Source organism: Neoarius graeffei, chromosome 4, assembly GCF_027579695.1.
Source record: "Neoarius graeffei isolate fNeoGra1 chromosome 4, fNeoGra1.pri, whole genome shotgun sequence".
NCBI lineage: Eukaryota > Metazoa > Chordata > Actinopteri > Siluriformes > Ariidae > Neoarius > Neoarius graeffei.
The window spans coordinates 15,295,119-15,316,346 of NC_083572.1; the positions used below are offsets into that span (position 1 = coordinate 15,295,119).

The following is a 21,228-nucleotide window of genomic DNA, read 5'->3' on the forward strand; positions in this document are numbered from 1 at the left end:
AAGCAACTGCTGGAATTTATCTCATGTCAGTCGACTGATTCCATTTGTTTTCAGTGAAAAAGTGAGGTAGAGCTAGTCATGGTGACCACCTGTAAATTATGGCACTAAAGTGGTGTATATAAAATGCAATGCCACCTACACCTAAAACAAACCTGCCCAATATCACCTAAACCGAAAATAAACCTGCCCAATGTCACCAACAACCAAAACAGCCCTACCCAGTATCACATACACCTAAAATAACCGCCCCAAAGTCAGTAATATATCAAATAAACCTTCCCAATGTCACCAACAACCAAAACAGCTCTACCCAACATCAACTACACCTAACATATCATTCCCAAAGTCATTAATACCTAAAATAGCCCTGCCCAAAGTCACCAACAACCAAAACAGCCCTACACAACATCCCCTACACCTAAAATAACCTCCGCAACGTCATTAACACCTAAAGTAGCCCTGCACAAGGTCACCAAAAACCAAAACAGCCCTACCCAGTATCACATACACCTAAAATAACCTCACCAGTCATTAATATCTCAAGTAAACCTGCCCAAAGTCACCAACAACCAAAACAGTCCTACACAACATCACCTACACCTAAAATAACCTCCCCAAAGTCATTAACACCTAAAATAGCCCTGCCCAATGTCACCTACACCCAAAATTAGCCCCATCCAACATTACTTCTACTCAAAATAACCCTGTCCAATCTCACCATCAACCAAAATAGCCCTTCCCAACATCCCCTACACCTAAAATAACCTCCCCAAAGTCATTACTATCTCAAGTAAACCTGCCCAAAGTCACCAACAACCAAAACAGCCCTACCCAACATCACCTACACCTAAAATAACCTCCCCAAAGTCATTAATACTTAAAATAGCCCTGCCCAAAGTCACCAACAACCAAAACAGCCCTTCCCAACATCCCCTACACCTAAAATAACCTCCCCAAAGTCATTACTATCTCAAGTAAGCCTGCCCAAAGTCACCAACAACCAAAACAGCCCTACACAACATCCCCTACACCTAAAATATCATTCCCAAAGTCATTAATACCTAAAATAGCCCTGCCCAAAGTCACCAACAACCAAAACAGCCCTACACAACATCACCTACACCTAAAATAACCTCCCCAAAGTCATTAATACTTAAAATAGCCCTGCCCAAAGTCACCAACAACCAAAACAGCCCTTCCCAACATCCCCTACACCTAAAATAACCTCCCCAAAGTCATTACTATCTCAAGTAAGCCTGCCCAAAGTCACCAACAACCAAAACAGCCCTACCCAACATCACCTACACCTAAAATATCAGTCAAAAAGTCATTAATACCTAAAATAGCCCTGCACAATGTCACCAACAACCAAAACAGCCCTACACAACATCCCCTACACCTAACATAACCTCCCCAAAGTCATTAACACCTAAAATAGCCCTGCCCAATGTCACCTACACCCAAAATTAGCCCCATCCAACATTACTTCTACTCAAAATAACCCTGTCCAATCTCACCATCAACCAAAACAGCCCTTCCCAACATCCCCTACACCTAAAATAACCTCCCCAAAGTCATTACTATCTCAAGTAAGCCTGCCCAAAGTCACCAACAACCAAAACAGCCCTACACAACATCACCTACACCTAAAATATCATTCCCAAAGTCATTAATACCTAAAACAGCCCAGCCCAAAGTCACCAACAACCAAAACAGCCCTACACAACATCCCCTACAACTAAAATAACCTCCCCAAAGTCATTAACACCTAAAGCAGCCCTGCACAAGGTCACCAAAAACCAAAACAGCCCTACCCAGTATCACATACACCTAAAATAACCTCCCCAGTCATTAATATCTCAAGTAAACCTGCCCAAAGTCACCAACAACCAAAACAGCCCTACCCAACATCCCCTACACCTAAAATAACCTCCCCAAAGTCATTAACACCTAAAATAGCCCTGCCCAATGTCACCTACACCCAAAATTAGCCCCATCCAACATTACTTCTACTCAAAATAACCCTGTCCAATCTCACCATCAACCAAAACAGCCCTTCCCAACATCTCCTACACCTAAAATATCATTCCCAAAGTCATTAATACCTAAAATAGCCCTGCCCAAAGTCACCAACAACCAAAACAGCCCTACACAACATCCCCTACACCTAAAATAACCTCCCCAAAGTCATTAACACCTCAAGCAGCCCTGCACAAGGTCACCAAAAACCAAAACAGCCCTACCCAGTATCACATACACCTAAAATAACCTCCCCAGTCATTAATATCTCAAGTAAACCTGCCTAAAGTCACCAACAACCAAAACAGCCCTACCCAACATCACCTACACCTAAAATATCATTCCCAAAGTCATTAATACCTAAAATAGCCCTGCACAATGTCACCAACAACCAAAACAGCCCTACACAACATCCCCTACACCTAACATAACCTCCCCAAAGTCATTAACACCTAAAATAGCCCTGCCCAATGTCACCTACACCCAAAATTAGCCCCATCCAACATTACTTCTACTCAAAATAACCCTGTCCAATCTCACCATCAACCAAAACAGCCCTTCCCAACATCCCCTACACCTAAAATAACCTCCCCAAAGTCATTACTATCTCAAGTAAGCCTGCCCAAAGTCACCAACAACCAAAACAGCCCTACACAACATCCCCTACACCTAAAATATCATTCCCAAAGTCATTAATACCTAAAATAGCCCTGCCCAAAGTCACCAACAACGAAAACAGCCCTACACAACATCCCCTACACCTAAAATAACCTCCCCAAAGTCATTAATACCTAAAGCAGCCCTGCACAAGGTCACCAAAAAACAAAACAGCCCTACCCAGTATCATATACACCTAAAATAACCTCACCAGTCATTAATATCTCAAGTAAACCTGCCCAAAGTCACCAACAACCAAAACAGCCCTACACAACATCCCCTACACCTAAAATATCATTCCCAATGTCATTAATACCTAAAATAGCCCTGCCCAAAGTCACCAACAACCAAAACAGCCCAACACAACATCCCCTACACCTAAAATAACCTCCCCAAAGTCATTAACACCTAAAATAGCCCTGCCCAATGTCACCTACACCCAAAATTAGCCCCATCCAACATTACTTCTACTCAAAATAACCCTGTCCAATCTCACCATCAACCAAAACAGCCCTTCCCAACATCCCCTACACCTAAAATAACCTCCCCAAAGTCATTATTATCTCAAGTAAGCCTGCCTAAAGTCACCAACAACCAAAACAGCCCTACACAACATCCCCTACACCTAAAATAACCTCCCCAAAGTCATTAACACCTAAAGCAGCCCTGCACAAGGTCAGCAAAAACCAAAAAAGCCCTACCCAGTATCACATACACCTAAAATAACCTCCCCAGTCATTAATATCTCAAGTAAACCTTCCCAAAGTCACCAACAACCAAAACAGCCCTACCCAACATCACCTACACCTAAAATATCATTCCCAAAGTCATTAATACCTAAAATAGCCCTGCACAATGTCACCAACAACCAAAACAGCCCTACACAACATCCCCTACACCTAAAATAACCTCCCCAAAGTCATTAACACCTAAAATAGCCCTGCCCAATGTCACCTACACCCAAAATTAGCCCCATCCAACATTACTTCTACTCAAAATAACCCTGTCCAATCTCACCATCAACCAAAACAGCCCTTCCCAACATCCCCTACACCTAAAATAACCTCCCCAAAGTCATTAATATCTCAAATAAACCTGCCCAAAGTCACCAACAACCAAAACAGCCCTACCCAACATCACCTACACCTAAAATATCATTCCCAAAGTCATTAATACCTAAAATAGCCCTGCCCAAAGTCACCAACAACCAAAACAGCCCTACACAACATCCCCTACACCTAACATAACCTCTCCAAAGTCATTAACACCTAAAATAGCCCTGCCCAATGTCACCTACACCCAAAATTAGCTCCATCCAACATTACTTCTACTCAAAATAACCCTGTCCAATCTCACCATCAACCAAAACAGCCCTTCCCAACATCCCCTACACCTAAAATAACCTCCCCAAAGTCATTATTATCTCAAGTAAGCCTGCCCAAAGTCACCAACAACCAAAACAGCCCTACCCAACATCACCTACACTGTAAAAAAAAAATATTTGTTGTTTTAACTTAAAAAAGTTAGTGCAAGGGCTGCCTTAAAATTTTGAGTTCACTGGAATTCACATAGTAAGTTAAATTGTTGTCAACTTACTATATTAATTTCAGTGAACTCAAAATTTTAAGGCAGCTCTTAAGGCAACCCTTGCACTAACTTTTTAAGTTAAAACAACAAATCATTTTTTACAGTGTACACCTAAAATAACCTCCCCAAAGTCATTAACACCTAAAGTAGCCCTGCACAATGTCACCAAAAACCAAAACAGTCCTACCCAGTATCACATACACCTAAAATAACCTCCCCAAAGTCATTAATATCTCAAGTAAACCTGCCCAAAGTCACCAACAACCAAAACAGCCCTACCCAACATCACCTACACCTAAAATATCATTCCCAAAGTCATTAATACCTAAAATAGCCCTGCACAATCTCACCATCAACCAAAACAGCCCTTCCCAACATCCCCTACACCTATAATAACCTCCCCAAAGTCATTAATATCTCAAGTAAACCTGCCCAAAGTCACCAACAACCAAAACAGCGCTACACAACATCCCCTACACCTAAAATAACCTTCCCAAAGTCATTAATATCTCAAGTAAACCTGCCCAAAGTCACCAACAACCAAAACAGCCCTACACAACATCCCCTACACCTAAAATAACCTCACCATCAACCAAAACAGCCCTTCCCAACATCCCCTACACCTAAAATAACCTCCCCAATGTCATTAATACCTAAAATAACCCTGTTAAATGTCACCAACAACCAAAACAGCCCTACCCAACATCACCTATACCTACAATAGCCCTGCCCAATGTCACCTACACCCAAGATTTGCCCCATCCAACAGTATGTATACCCAAAATAGTCGCGTCAAATGTCACCTACACCCAAATAGCCTGACACAGTCCTGCTCAATGCCACTTTAAATGTCACCTTAAATAGCCTCGGTCAACTTAGAAAAGAATTATGATTAAAAAAATAAGCTGTGTATTCACCATAGACATCACAGATAATAGCAAAGTTAATTATGAATACAAGTTGACAGTGGCTTTATAATTGGCAATTATTCTTGTAGATGTGGTTCTGGTGCTACTCAGTTATGTGAGGTTCTGTGCAGCGAGCTGTTATTTCTGTTTAATTGAAAACGTTAGTGTTTGATTTGAGATATTATTATCCTCCAACCATAGACATACAGCACAAACCAAGTGCAAGAATATAATGTACATAATGAGAGATTTGAAATAAACTTTCACTTCAGGAATAAATAAGAGCCTGTTATAAAATGGAGTGTGGTGATAAACCTCCATCAAACACTTCTTCCATTGGAACGAACATGACTACAGTGAACACAAGGTGGTGACTGGTTCTTTTGTGATGTTGGTGGTATGGAAATTTTGCCTCACCTGTCCAGCCAGCATCTCGTAGAGCAGCACACCATATGCCCACCAATCCACAGAGCAACCATATGGCTGGTACGCAATGATCTGCACACACAGAGATCAGAAGTGTCAGAATCTGTATGCGAGTAAAGTTACACTCATTTTTAACAGTTTCACTTATTTAGACAAGGCTTTTTTGGGACTGGTGTTATGGCTGCCTTTTTCCACACTATCCCAGCCCTATGGAAAAAGGCAGCCATAACACCAGTCCCAAAAAAGCCTTGTCCCATTGAAAACAATGACTTTAGACCTATAGCTTTAACATCCATAGTCATGAAATGTTTTGAAAAATATATGGTGTCTCTTTTAAAAACTGAGGTAAACCCAAAATTAGACCCATGGCAGTTTGCCTACAAATGCCACAGAAGCACAAATGATGCTATAAGTAGCATCACCCACCTAGTTTTAAAGCACCTTGAGGACCCAAAGGCTTATGCACGTTTACTTTTTATTGATTTTAGCTCTGCTTTTAACACAATTCAGCCCTTTTTACTACTAGATACACTGAAGAACATGGGTGTCAGCACTTTTATCATTAAATGGTATTATTCATTTTTAACAAACAGGATGCAGTATGTAAGAGTCCATAAAGCAACCTCACAATCTAAATCCATAAGTACAGGGGCTCCTCAAGGTTGTGTGAGTTCCCCTGTACTCTTCACCATTTATACGAATGAATGTGTGAGTAAACACTCACACAACTACATTGTTAAATTTTCTGATGACACTGCCATTTTGGGCCTTTTGCATAAAGACCAGGATGCAGCACCATACCCAGACCTGTTGCAACAAGGTGGGCAGACTTGGCAATTGCCTAGGGCCCCAGCCCTCGAAGGGCCCCCGCTGCCGAACGACTGGTTATGTATTCAATAGCAATGACAACTTTTTGAGCGCGGCAGCGCAGCGCCTAATGACACTTGTTGAAATACCCTAGTTCCAAGGGGGGCCCCCTAATGCACAACAGCGCCTCCCTACATGCTTTGGCCGAAAAGTGCAATGACAGTCTGCTGTCAACCCCTCAATGCCCATCTCCGTCCAGTCAAGTGGTTGCAGAGCTCCGCGGCAAAAAAAAAAAAAAAAAAATCAAATATGAAGCGAAATTACCCCTCAGGGAGCCAGAAGAGAAAGAAGAAAAGGGAAGAGGAAGACAGAAAAAAACAAGACACTGGTAAGTGAGAATGTACACACTCATTAATACCAAGCGGGTCGACAAGCAAATTTGGTAGCTAGCTTACATTAATGGTAGTTATCTTGTAGACAGTGTTTATAACAGTGATGTAAACGTTGTCATGCACAACAGGCTTACAGACTTGCAAGGACTGGCTAAAAATTCTAATATGTGCCACACAAATAGGTGAAAGACTGTCAACTTCTCCCAGATTAACTTATTGTGTTTATCAAAATGTCATAGTTAGTTTCAGCGAGCTGCATGGCTTTCATCAGAAGTAGCTAGTGTGTCGTGAGCATGAATGGAGTAGGACAGGGGATGGCTCACAAGAAAGCTCTTTTTAACATAAATAGGCTATGTTTGTGACCTTGGTCGGATATTAATGCAGTAATTCAGCTAAGAAACCCAGATAATGCATCCACCTGCCCATTTGACATGCTTGACTACATATACAGTGAGAAGCTACTAGACTTGTACAGCAATTTAAGCATTGCACTACATTTACTTCTTACACTTCCTGTGTCAGTTGCCTCAAGTGAGAGGAGCTTTTCAGCTCTGAAGCTTATTAAGAACTATATGAGGTCCGCCATGGGCCAAGAGAAGCTCTCCGGACTGGCACTGATGTCAATTGAATGTGATGTCCGCAGGTCTTTGGACATGGAGGGTATTGTGGCTGCCTTTGCTGAAGCCAAAGCCCGCAAGCAGCAGTTTTAGACATTTTGCCCATGATTCTAGTTGTGTATTCTTAAATTTTTATGTGTTTTTCTATACCTTTTGCACTTTTCTGTGTGTGCTGGCTCTTATTAAGATTCTTATTCATGTTTGTAATCATTTAATCACCATTTGAAGTTATTTCTACTTGTGTATATACTGTAAATATTTAGTGTTGTGTTATTTGCACATTTTATATTACTTTGTCTTATTTTTATATTTGATTTATATATATATATATATATGTGTGTGTGTGTGTGTGTGTGTGTGTGTGTGTGTGTGTGTATTTTGTCTATTCTTGTGTTTAATTGGGTTTGATAATTATTTATAATAATGTAAAGAGTTCATTTATTAAAGGGGTACCAAATATAATATATACAGTTGCTGATGTGACAAAGTAACATATTCTTAAGTATTCTATCAAATTTATATACTAGAAAACAACGAAATATCTTGGTAATCGTAAATATAATACTTTATACGCTAAACCGCACAAGAGTCGCCATTTTTAAAAGACCGTGACGTCAGCGCTACCCACTGCACTAGTGGAACTCTCCGAAATAGAGGAGATAAGCGTGTAATCATGGCGTCGGGCGCATCAAGTGAAAGTGACAGCTCTGTCGAATCATACGAAGAGATCCCGCAAGACACACTGCAAGCAGGCTATGGCTTAGAAGGGTACCAGTTTGAACCTAGGAGAGGTACTCTCGACTCCGGTGATGAAATAAGAGAAGAAAGCTCGGATGACGGCGAGGATGAGACCAGGCCCGGCGCCAGGAACAGTTTACTAAGGGGGCAATTAGAAATCGCAAGGGGGCAAATATTTTTCATATAGTGTGTAGTAGTGATGGCGGTCTGACAACGTGTTTCAAACAATTAACTGCGCCAACCACAAACCCACGGCCCCGAAGGTTGCTTTAGTCCGGGAAAATCATGTGACATATTACCAGGGCAGTTGCGCTTTATCAACACCCGTGCCCACCTGTTAACCCTCCCCTCCGATTTTCTCACAGACACGCGGTACAACCGGAAAGATGCCAAACATAAAACAACACACACAAACCTACAGGCAAGTCCTTTACATTTAAAATACATACAAATAGCTCCGCGGCATGAAAACAAAATGTCAATGCAAGTCTAAGGTACTTGGCTCGGCGGCCAAAATCATAATTTAAAAAAATCAACAGACCCCGCGGCTGCACCAGTAATAGCCTTCCTGACTCGCACCGAGTCAACGCTAACTACTTAATCCGCGATCCCAGTTTAGGCGTGTAGGGGACTAAACACTCTGAAGTGATGAATTTTGCTGCATGGGGGGTGACGTCAACGACACATTCTTACGCTATTTGCGCACAAAGCGGACCATATACGAACACATACACCGACATAAATGGAGATAAACTTAGCCTACAAAGAAAGAAAATGGATTCACAATATTGTGATTGAATTCGTTTAATTCGGTGGGGGAAAGACTACTCCCGTAAACTGACTGCATATTGCAGAGACAGTGCACTTGTAAGTGTAGACTACATGTAAAACCCCCGCCCGCACGACCCCTCCCCTTGTCCTTATCACAGTTCTGTGTGTGCGTGGCTGTGTCAGCATTTCACTCATACACCCACAATAACAATTAAGAAAACAATTAAGCGATCTGAGTCTCCGTTAAGGGGGCGGGGCTGTAGCCACGAGGGGGCGACGCCCCCTTTCGCCCCCCCACGGCGCCGGGCCTGGATGAGACTGATGCTGACCATGGGCATGGCGAGCGTGGGGCAGAGCGTCTGCGTGCAGGTGACACGGCGTGGTGCTCGTGCGGAAAATGTAACGTGGAGTTGCTCACGAGTCCAGCAGAATTTATTTGCTGCAATGAGATAGGCGCCACCCGTGGACTTGCGAAATCGTCGCAAGAGGCAGAAACAGGTATTTCACACGTGCTATTCCCAACCTCAATGAGCCAACACAACTGGGCACATACATACGTCATGAGTGTTACGCAGAGAAAATGAACGTGCATTCTGATTGGATAAAATTAATATCATGGCGGGCTGTTCAAACTGCGGAAATAGTTTGCTCGAGCTACTTTCAAAACACTATAACTTTCCAACCTTAGAACAAAAAAACTTTTGTAAGTCTTGAATAAGGTTCGTTAATGTGTGTTTTATTGTTATATTTACTCTATATATTGCCCTCTGTTCCCCTTTAAGTAAAAATCGTAAGAATGATTACAATATCTCATTCTCATCTCATTATCTCTAGCCGCTTTATCCTTCTACAGGGTCGCAGGCAAGCTGGAGCCTATCCCAGTTGACTACGGGCGAAAGGCGGGGTACACCCTGGACAAGTCGCCAGGTCATCACAGGGCTGACACATAGACACAGACAACCATTCACACTCACATTCACACCTACGGTCAATTTAGAGTCACCAGTTAACCTAACCTGCATGTCTTTGGACTGTGGGGGAAACCGGAGCACCCGGAGGAAACCCACGCGGACACGGGGAGAACATGCAAACTCCGCACAGAAAGGCCCTCGCCGGCCACGGGGCTCGAACCCAGACCTTCTTGCTGTGAGGCGACAGCGCTAACCACTACACCACCGTGCCACTGATTACAATATGTGTGATGTTTATTTATTAAGTCTTCAGTGGGTAGGCAGCCATAAGGCCTTTCGTCGAGGGGGGGATAATTATGGGCCCCAGATCCCCCTTTGCCTAGGGCCCCCAAATAGCTTGAAACAGGCCTGACCATACCACCTAGAAATTAAGTAGTTTGTAGACTGGTGTGATGCCCATCACCTGGTTGTCAATGTAAAGAAAATGGAAGAAATGATATTTGACCCCAGAGCAGTTTCTGATTCAAGACCAGTATGCATCCACAACACCCCCATCAGTCAGGTCTGCTCCTATAAATACCTGGGTGTACTTATGGACAGCTCACTTACATGGCATGTTCACATTGACAGTCTATGCACTAAACTCCAGCAGAGGATGTATTTTTTAAGACGACTAAGACTGTATGGTGTTAGTAGCAGGCTTCTGTTTTTATTTTTTCAAATGGTTTTAGAAACTGTGATACAGTATGGTATGGAAACCTGGTATGGGAATCTGACTGTCCAGCTGAAAGCAAAGTTGGGGCGTCTGGTCAAAACTGCACTTAAAATTGTTGGTCATACAGATCAAGGTTATATGTAATCTCTCTATGAAAAGTCAGTGCTCAGGGAGGCACTGAAGATTTTAGATGACCCCAACATTAGCTGCCTGGAATAGTGCTGAAAAAGCATCGGGTCTCTCAAAGAAATTATTTAGACAATCACCGCTATGGAATAACTTCAACTTCCTGTCAGATCATAAACCTTTCGTTTATCCTCTGTGGTCATCCAGGGGTGTTTGCACGTTTTCTAATTTATTTGATGCAAATGGTTTGCGCACATTCCAGGATATCCAACAAGAATATAATTTACCAGGATTCTCATTCTTCTTGTACCTCAGGTTGCGTTCAGCCATGAAAGCTTATGGTGTCCCATGGAACTCAGCTTTAAATGACCACCCAATGTTTTGTTGGATTAATCCCATTAAGTGTTCAAGGGGTGCAGTCACTAGAATTTATAATTTTTTACTCACTAGCGTTCAAAAACCTATACAGATTCTATCAAAATGGGACCTGGAACTTTCTTGGTTGGGATTCAAACTGGATTGGGAAACAGTGTGGTCAAATCTTTGCCTCACTTCTAAAAATCTTAGTCATGTACTTATCCATTTTAAGACTATCCACCATTTCTATCATACACCCTATAAACGATATCTCATGAAACATGTAACCCATCCTCACTGCAGCGTCTGTAACACAGGAACTACTGGTACATTTCTACACATGTTCTGGGACTGTCCAGTGATTCAACGCTTTTGGAACTATGTCATCCGTGTGTTACGTGATCTCACAGGACTGGACTTTGACTTGGACCCTTGCTTACTTTTGCTTAATGATGATCCGATGTATGATTTTTCTCTGTGTGAAAAAAGAGTGTTGATGTCAGGGTTCACTGCTGCTAAGAAGACTATACTGCAGCAATGGATACACCCAGACACAAATCTTAGAAAATTTTGGATAGCTTCTTATCACTATATAGTTTGTTTGGAAGGTACAACTGCAAAGATTAACAAGGCAAAGGAAACCACTGTAAACACTTGGATGAGCATAGCTGCTGCCCTTAACGACCTTCTATGAATACCGCTATCTCTTTGTGTTTGCTGCCAGCACAAGTTAAGTGTTCTGTATTTTTAATTTAATTTTATTTTATTTTATTTCGTGCTTTATCCTGAAAGTATCCGTCTTGGGTTTGTATGTATGTTTTAAAAAATATAATAAAAAGATGATCACAAAAAAAAAAAAAGATTTTAGATGACCCCACCCATATATTGTACCAGGAATTTACTCTGCTACCCTCAGGGAGACGTTTTAGAACACCACATTGCAGACTGAACAAATATAAAAACTCTTTTCTACCAACTGCCATCAAAATGCTCAGTGACAGATAGCAGCCATGCTATGCAGTACACAGTTGTTTTTTTTTATGTATAGTTTTATGTTTTTTATGTATAGGTCTATGTTTTTATGTATTCCATGTATTGTCTTAATGTACCGTATGAATGTTGTATGTGTTGCAGTGACTGTTTAAGCCTAACACAAATTTCCCCCCTGGGGACAACAAAGTACACTCTACTCTACTCTAGAAACTGGACAAGTATTAGATTTCCTCACACACACACACACACACACACACACACACACACACACACATAGATAGATACTCATGTGATTGTTAATAGCACTTACCTTCTTTGTTGTATGTGTGACTAGTTAGTGTTTAGCAGCACAATTCTGGCCAAGAGTTGGCACAAAGAGCCTCTTATTTTGATTTCACAATCTGCGCTAGCACACATTCACATCATGTACACGTTAATTAAACAGATTCCAAATGAAATCCCGGCGGCACGGTGGTGTAGTGGTTAGCGCTGTCGCCTCACAGCAAGAAGGTCCTGGGTTCGAGCCCTGGGGCCGGCGAGGGCCTTTCTGTGTGGAGTTTGCATGTTCTCCCCGTGTCCGCGTGGGTTTCCTCCGGGTGCTCCGGTTTCCCCCACAGTCCAAAGACATGCAGGTTAGGTTAACTGGTGACTCTAAATTGACCGTAGGTGTGAATGTGAGTGTGAATGGTTGTCTGTGTCTATGTGTCAGCCCTGTGATGACCTGGCGACTTGTCCAGGGTGTACCCCGCCTTTCGCCCGTAGTCAGCTGGGATAGGCTCCAGCTTGCCTGCGACCCTGTAGAACAGGATAAAGCGGTTAGAGATAATGAGATGAGATGAAATGAAATCCCACATTTACAGTTGTGTGTAAAAGGTCTGATACATTCTTTAAAGCAACAATCCCTTCAAAAATAATCAACAAATATGTATAAAAATAGACTATACAGAACAGTAAACAGGGAAAAACTGCACCATCTGACATGAAAACACTTCGATAACTCTTAGATAATCTCTCTTCAGCCTCGGTCACAACCGGCCGTACGTGCGCCTACGGCCGGTCTACGTGCAAAAAACGCAAGAAACGCGCGGAGGGCGCGCGTGTGACGTGCTGATTTTCGGGCCGCAGACCGGCCGCAGAGGTTCTTTGTCATGTCAAACAAACTCTACGGGCGCTTACGTTTTTTTCAGGTTGCAAGACAAACTTACGGCCAACGTGCGTCTTTCTCCACAAACAAAAAAAAACGCAGCGATTTGGGAAACGCCAAAAATCGCACGGCCAAAAAATCATACGTCTGGTTGTGACCTAGGCTTTAGATATGCTGTTGTGCAGAATAATAAGGAAATTGGATGGTAAGTTTTTTGAAGCATCTTGGAGAACCTGACACAGTTCTCCAGTTCTTCTGGAGCGTATGGCTGTTACACATGCTTCTGGCTCGCAATGACTTATTATTATACATGCAGGACACTTTTTCGATGGAATAAAAACATGCATTCTATTCCCTTCTAGCGGGTTTCATTCATGTGGTTTGATAGCATGCAATATTGCTATCGCTTATCCTACGTGTATTACTGTACGTCACTCTACCCGATGGAGAATGAGCGTTGAATACGGTTTACGATATTGCATGGTTGTCAAGACAACATGACGTCACACGTTAGAGATGTAAAACTTCCACACCAGCGAGCAACTGTGACAATTTGTAAACAAACATGGCTGCCAGGTTTGCTTTGTTAAATAGGGAAGGTTTTGAGAGAATTTTGTAAGAGAAAGACGCGTTGAACACCCAAAAGGAATGTGTATGTAGTATTATAATAATATTGGCTGGCTTTTTTCATGGTATATCAGATATATTCCATTCAGTTAGCATGATACCCAACTTGTCTTCGATTTGTTCAGTATCATGCTAGCTGAATGGAATATATCTGATATACCACTCAACACCAGCCATCTTATCTCATCTCATTATCTCTAGCCGCTTTATCCTGTTCTACAGGGTCGCAGGCAAGCTGGAGCCTATCCCAGCTGACTACGGGCGAAAGACGGGGTACACCCTGGACAAGTCGCCAGGTCATCGCAGGGCTGACACATAGACACAGACAACCATTCACACTCACATTCACACCTACGGTCAATTTAGAGTCACCAGTTAACCTAACCTGCATGTCTTTGGACTGTGGGGGAAACCGGAGCACCCGGAGGAAACCCACGCGGACACGGGGAGAACATGCAAACTCCACACAGAAAGGCCCTCGCCGGCCACGGGGCTCGAACCCGGACCTTCTTGCTGTGAGGCGACAGTGCTAACCACTACACCACCGTGCCGCCCCCAACATCAGCCAATATTATTTAAATACGTCACTTTCTTTAAGTTTCTGTGAAAGCTTTATTTCTGGCATATGGATATTTGGAAGCCTAACTTTTGCTATTTTTAGAGACACATTACCTCATATGTACGGTACACATTTTGTACAATAAGTACATCTCTACAGCATGGTAATATGAATGTAGTATACCTTTAAAACATTTTAAGGTACTTAACAGGACCTTAAGGGCCAGTCTTGTACTTTTATACTTAGCTTTTACAGTAATACATTACAGGTACACAATATGCACATTTCCAGGTAAAAGATACTTAATACACAAATGATATACCCTTGAGGGGACCACACCGATGTCAAGGAACAATATAGTTAAGTGCCCTTTTTCTGAGAGTGTAGTATTGGTGGATAGTCCTGGTGGTTTGTCCAGGGTATGACTTTAAACTGCAACTGGTGAGGAGTCTCAGATCCAGGAGGACTTGAGTATTGGGGAAAGTAGAGTTACCCCTTAATCACCATTGCTCCCAGATCCGCTCTGACCCATAGTGGTAGCACCTGCCTGGGTTCCAGCTATGGGTTAAATAGTACATCACCAATAAGGCGCTGGCAGCACGGTGCTTTTTGGTGCAATGTGGCAGATGAACCCAACAGGGTCAATGGCACACCACCAGATGGCATGTGGAAGACTTAATTTGTTGTTCTGGTCTCACCCCCTCAAATTGCACAGCTGATGAACTCCATATAACTGATCATTTCCTCCTCTCATTTAACATTACACTCTGTCTCTCCACAACCAAGCAACCACGTCTCATCTCATGTAGGAATATCAAAAACATTAATATGGATGTCCTCATCTCCAGCTTTGACAATATGCTGATCCCGGACAATTTATCCTCACCAGATGAACTGGTTGCTCACTATAACAGTGGTTTAAACATCATTCTCAACTCTTTCGCTCCAGCAAAAACTCGGTCTGTTTCCTTCTCTCAATCTGCCCCCTGATATACCCCTGAACTCTGGTCAACTCGAGCGACTCCATAGAAAAACTGGTCTTACTATTCATAAAGAAATGCACAAGACTCACATAATTACATTATAAGGATTCAATCGCTCAAACAAAATCCATTTATTACTCTGGTTTAATCTGCTCCAATGAAGGGGACACCAAAACACTGTTTTCTCTATTAAACAAAATCCTCCAACCCCCAGACTCCCTACCCCCCCCCCCCCATCTTTACTCAATTGACACCTGCAACTCTCTAATGCTGTTTTTAGTGAGAAAATTCATAAAATCCACCAGAACTTAAGTCCTGATTTTCTGCCTCTCTCCTCCTCTGAACCTCTCCCACACTGTCAGTCATTCTCCTGTTTCCAACTCCCAGATGCATCTGTCATCTATGACCTCATCCTTAAATCTAAGCCTTCTACATGTCAGCTAGATCCTCTCCCTACAGCTCTGGTCAAATCTTGCGTAGCTCCTCTCTGCTCCCCCTCATAACTGCCATCATCCATTCCTCACTCACTACTGGAATTGTTCCTATGCTCTTCAAAATGGCAGCTGTTACCCCTATTCTGAAAAAATCTGGCTCAGATCCCAATAATTTTAATAACCTCCGCCCCATCTCTAACCTACCTTTCATCTCCAAAATACTTGAAAAAATTAAAGCCACTCAACTTCTCTCCTATCTAACCCAAATAGCCTCTACGAACAATTCCAGTCTGGTTTCCGCCCCCACCATAGCACAGAAACTGCTCTCATAAAAATCACCAATGATCTCCTTATGGCAGCTGATTCTGGTTTACTTTCCATTCTTATCCTTCTTGATCTGAGCGCGGCCTTTGGCACAATTTCTCACACCATCCTCCTTAACAGATTATCTTCCATTGGCATCAATCACACTGCACTTGACTGGTTTTACTCTTATCTCTCGGGCCACACTCAGTTCATCCAACTCAAATCCTTCAGATACCAGTCGTCCCTCGTTTCCTCAGGTGTGCCCCAGGGATCTGTCCTGGGACCCCTTCTCTTCATTATTTACCTTCTTCCACTTGGCAATATATTCTGTAAATTCAATATCCATTTCCACTGCTACGCGGATGACACCCAGCTCTATCTAACCAGCAAACCGAATTCCACATTCCCGCCCTCTTCCCTTTCTAACTGCTTTTCTGAAATAAAATCCTGGTTCACCTCAAACTCCCTAAAACTTAACAGCAACAAAACTGAAATTCTTCTTCTTGGCACAAAATCCACACCATTCAAAGCTGACAGTTTCTCAATCACAATCGACAGCTCCTTAGTTTCCCCCTCCCTGCAGGTTAAGAGTCTGGGTGTCATCCTCGATATCTCATTATCTTTTCAATCCCACATCAGTAATATAACCCGGTCTGCATATTTCCATCTTTGTAATATTAATCGTCTCCGCCCCTCCCTCACCCCCCCCCCCCCCCCCCATACCACGTCTATCCTTGTTCACAGCCTTGTCACCTCCCGTATTGATTATTGTAATTCTCTCCTTTTTGGCCTCCCTCACAAATCCCTCCATAAGCTTCAACTGGTCCAGAATGCAGCCGCTCGCATTATCTCCAAAACTCTCTTATCCCACCACATTACCCCGGTCCAACAACAATTCCACTGGCTCCCAGTTAAGTACAGAATTGATTTCAAAATTCTCCTTTACACATTCAAGGCCGGGCGGCACGGTGGTGTAGTGGTTAGCGCTGTCGCCTCACAGCAAGAAGGTCCGGGTTCGAGCCCCGTGGCCGGCGAGGGCCTTTCTGTGCGGAGTTTGCATGTTCTCCCCATGTCCATGTGGGTTTCCTCCGGGTGCTCCGGTTTCCCCCACAGTCCAAAGACATGCAGGTTAGGTTAACTGGTGACTCTAAATTGACCGTAGGTGTGAATGTGAGTGTGAATGGTTGTCTGTGTTTATGTGTCAGCCCTGTGATGACCTGGCAACTTGTCCAGGGTGTACCCTGCCTTTCGCCCGTAGTCAGCTGGGATAGGCTCCAGCTTGCCTGCGACCCTGTAGAACAGGATAAAGCGGCTAGAGATAATGAGATGAGACATTCAAGGCCATCCACAATCTTGCCCCCCCCTTATCTGCCAAATCTCCTCCATATCGCAACTTCCACCCATTCGCTCAGATCCTCCTCTTCCACTCATCTCACCATGCCTTCTGCCCGCCTTAGCACCATGGGGAGCAGAGCTTTCAGCCGCTCTGCTCCCAAACTTTGGAACTCCCTCCCACCTGATATCCGTAACATTGACTCTCTTCCTCTTTTCAAATCTAGACTCAAAACTCACCTGTTCAAAATAGCCTATTCTTTGTAATTTGCATTGTTTTTCTCTCTTTTTTCTTATTTTTTTTCTCTTGTTTCTATTTAATATTGTGTAGTTTTTATCTGTTGTTTAATTGATCTGTTTTATTCTTGTAAAATCTCCTTGAGTGTCATGAAAGGCACTTATAAATAAATAAATAATAATAATTATTATTATTATTAAGAGCCACTCAAATGGCCAATGGATGGCATCACTCGGCAAGTCAGTTGTCACTGCAGGGCAACTTCCATACCTGTCAGGTCTGTGGCACTTTTGTGCACCACTTGGCATCAGGTCTGGAGGTCCAGAGAGACAACACGATGGGGGAATGACATCGTTTGTCTTACTTTACTGTGCAAGGTGCTTCATTAGGACAGGAGAATAGTATCCGAGAGCTCATGAGGCAAGACATTCAGTGGCGGCTTCGCTGGGCCATTCGTGCCACCGCTGCAGGCAACTCTGTCATTCTGGTATGGGCCTTGCGGCCCATCTGCGTTTCTGTGCATCCTAATGAAGCAGTCATCATCGTTACCGATGGATGGCCGATGACGACAAGGAGTATTGGTGGAGTGTTCACTTACTGGCCAGTTTATTAGACACCACTATCCTGTTGACCCATCTTGTAGGCATACAGTTAGAGGTTGTAACTCCTCTTTTTCCTCAAACAGTGTCTTAATTATTCTCTGAGACTTCACTGGTGTCAGTTTCTGACCACAGTCCTGCCAATGGCTATATATTACTGGTTGGGTGACTGCTGGGTGGCATTAAGGTGTTTGGTTCATCTGATCCCCCTACTTTCTTTTAATGGAAAGGGTAGAGGCATAGACATGTGCTGACTTAGCAAATAGTGCAGAGCATCACAGGAACTACAGACAGCAATGATATATCTACACAGTGACCTGTATGGTAGGGGGGCTTGATGAAAAATGGCTAATGTGTGTAGCAACATCAAAGTAAGCCTATTATATAGCTGTGCGATCAATTTTCACACGTCGTTGCACTGGCTAACAGTTCTTTCAACATGAAGCACTAAACGGAATTAGACCTAAATGTCGTGACACAAACCCAGTAGATCAATATGGACTGGCCTTGTAATAGTGTCCAGAATTAAAGCAAGAAATACTGAGGTTCCCCACCTATGCTACGCACAGCTGGAACCAACTCACAGAAAATCTAATATGTTTCCAGACTTTTAAGTCAGAATAAAAAAGCTTTCTCTTTTTTGAAGCCTTTGATTAAAACCCCAGGCTCTGGACCACAGTTCTGTTTCTGTTGTGTTTTTCCTTTCTAATCACTGTGGCTTCTTTTTATCACTGACATGTCAGTTTTCATAACGTTATGACTGATCAGTGTGTGTGTAAATACAGTACTGTGAAAAAGTCTTAGGCATGTGTAAAGAAATGCCGTAGACCAAAAATGGCTTAAAAATAATGAAATGACATGTTTCAACATAAAGAAATACTATAAACAGTAATCAGTAAGCCATAATAAATGGAAGAGAGTCAATATTTGGCGACCCTTTGCTTTTGGGCTGTTGGGTTTACTGAGCATCTTACAGAACCAGCCACAATTCTTCTGGACACTTTGACTGTCACACTTGTTTCTTCATTTTGCACCAAAACCCAGTAGTCTTCATTATGTTTTCTTTTTTAACCCTCTGATGCAAAACATATGCACACCCCTTCGAATGCACAACACGGGTCAAAAATGACCCGCATTCATTTTCCAGGTTATTTCATGCCGACTGAGTTTTTCTTTGCTCTATCTTTTGAAATCAATTTATTTTATGATTGAATATTCCAAGTATTCTTTAAATATCTTGTTTTTAATTACCACAAATCATTAATTTAATTGTTTCTTTCCTACTTTATGAACAAAAATACTTTTTATATTACTACACATGGGTCATCCAAGTGTGATTTAAAATTAAATGTCTTAATACTATAATAATAATTTGTTTCAAGTAATTACTTTAGCAGTGAATGGGGCCAGTTATTTATTTAATATTTGCAACATGTTTGTCATTTTGGCGGCACGGTGGTGTAGTGGTTAGCGCTGTCGCCTCACAGCAAGAAGGTCCGGGTTCGAGCCCCGGGGCCGGCGAGGGCCTTTCTGTGCGGAGTTTGCATGTTCTCCCCATGTCCGCGTGGGTTTCCTCCGGGTGCTCCGGTTTCCCCCACAGTCCAAAGACATGCAGGTTAGGTTAACTGGTGACTCTAAATTGACCGTAGGTGTGAATGTGAGTGTGAATGGTTGTCTGTGTTTATGTGTCAGCCCTGTGATGACCTGGCGACTTGTCCAGGGTGTACCCCGCCTTTCGCCCGTAGTCAGCTGGGATAGGCTCCAGCTTGCCTGCGACCCTGTAGAAGGATAAAGCGGCTAGAGATAATGAGATGAGATGTTTGTCATTTTGTCACACATACACATACCTCCTGATAACAGATAACATGGCTATTGAACTGAACTTTATCTGTGGTTTAACAACTGTAAACTGGTGAAATGTGACCAAACAAAATAAAACACAACTGAACACATCACTAGAGCACAAATTGCCATCTCACTTTTTACATGCCTCACAAATGATCACTAAGCGTCTGTGCTCCTTGCACACAGGCCTGGTGCACTGGGAACACCAGCTGCTGGCTTTTCTGTCTTTCGAAAGTGGGCAGATCGCGCACCTCTTCCTCTTCCTTTGGCCCTCCTGTCTGATGTCCTCTTGTAGCTGGGTGGTGGCTGTGTTTTGTTTTTTTAACCCACACCTTCCCATTGCCTCAATAATATGCTTCTGGAGTTTGGGTGTGCCCTCCATGTGCCTCTTCATACCGTATGTGGCATGACGAGCTCTTTGCCCAGCTCCTTGATAAATAGCCGGCGTGCATTGCTCGCACCACCCATATAATCAGGGTGTTGTGCAGTGAAGTTAGTGTAGGCATTGAGTGTAGCAACATCCAGCATATTGTACCAGAGAACCATGGGCCATCTCCTTGTTCTCCGCTGACATGTGTAGTTGCTAACCATTTGATCCATTGTGTCCACTCCTCCTTTTGTTTTACTGTAGTACTGGATCACTTCTGGTTTCTTCTTCTGACTGCTGTTATCCACTGCTTTGTCATCATGCATAGTGCTCAGTAGGACAACAGCTTTTCCCTTCTTCTGCACATAGTTTCTGACCCATGTGTGTAAGCTTGATCTCATCTCATCTCATTATCTCTAGCCGCTTTATCCTGTTCTACAGGGTCGCAGGCAAGCTGGAGCCTATCCCAGCTGACTACGGGCGAAAGGCGGGGTACACCCTGGACAAGTCGCCAGGTCATCACAGGGCTGACACATAGACACAGACAACCATTCACACTCACATTCACACCTACGGTCAATTTAGAGTCACCAGTTAACCTAACCTGCATGTCTTTGGACTGTGGGGGAAACCGGAGCACCCGGAGGAAACCCACGCGGACACGGGGAGAACATGCAAACTCCACACAGAAAGGCCCTCGCCGGCTACGGGGCTTTAACCCGGACCTTCTTGCTGTGAGGCGACAGCGCTAACCACTACACCACCGTACC

The 21,228-nt window shown here is 43.1% G+C and overlaps 1 protein-coding gene across 1 annotated transcript in view; it reads right to left on the reverse strand.

Moving 5' to 3' along the window:
• Positions 1 to 21,228, reverse strand: part of prkcaa (protein kinase C, alpha, a) — a 517,863-nt gene that overhangs the window by 86,387 nt on the left and 410,248 nt on the right. Inside the window, exon 14 of the mRNA XM_060918929.1 lies at positions 5,589 to 5,669. Coding sequence (XP_060774912.1) covers positions 5,589 to 5,669 — 81 coding nt within the window. The remainder of the gene's footprint in view (positions 1 to 5,588; positions 5,670 to 21,228) is intronic.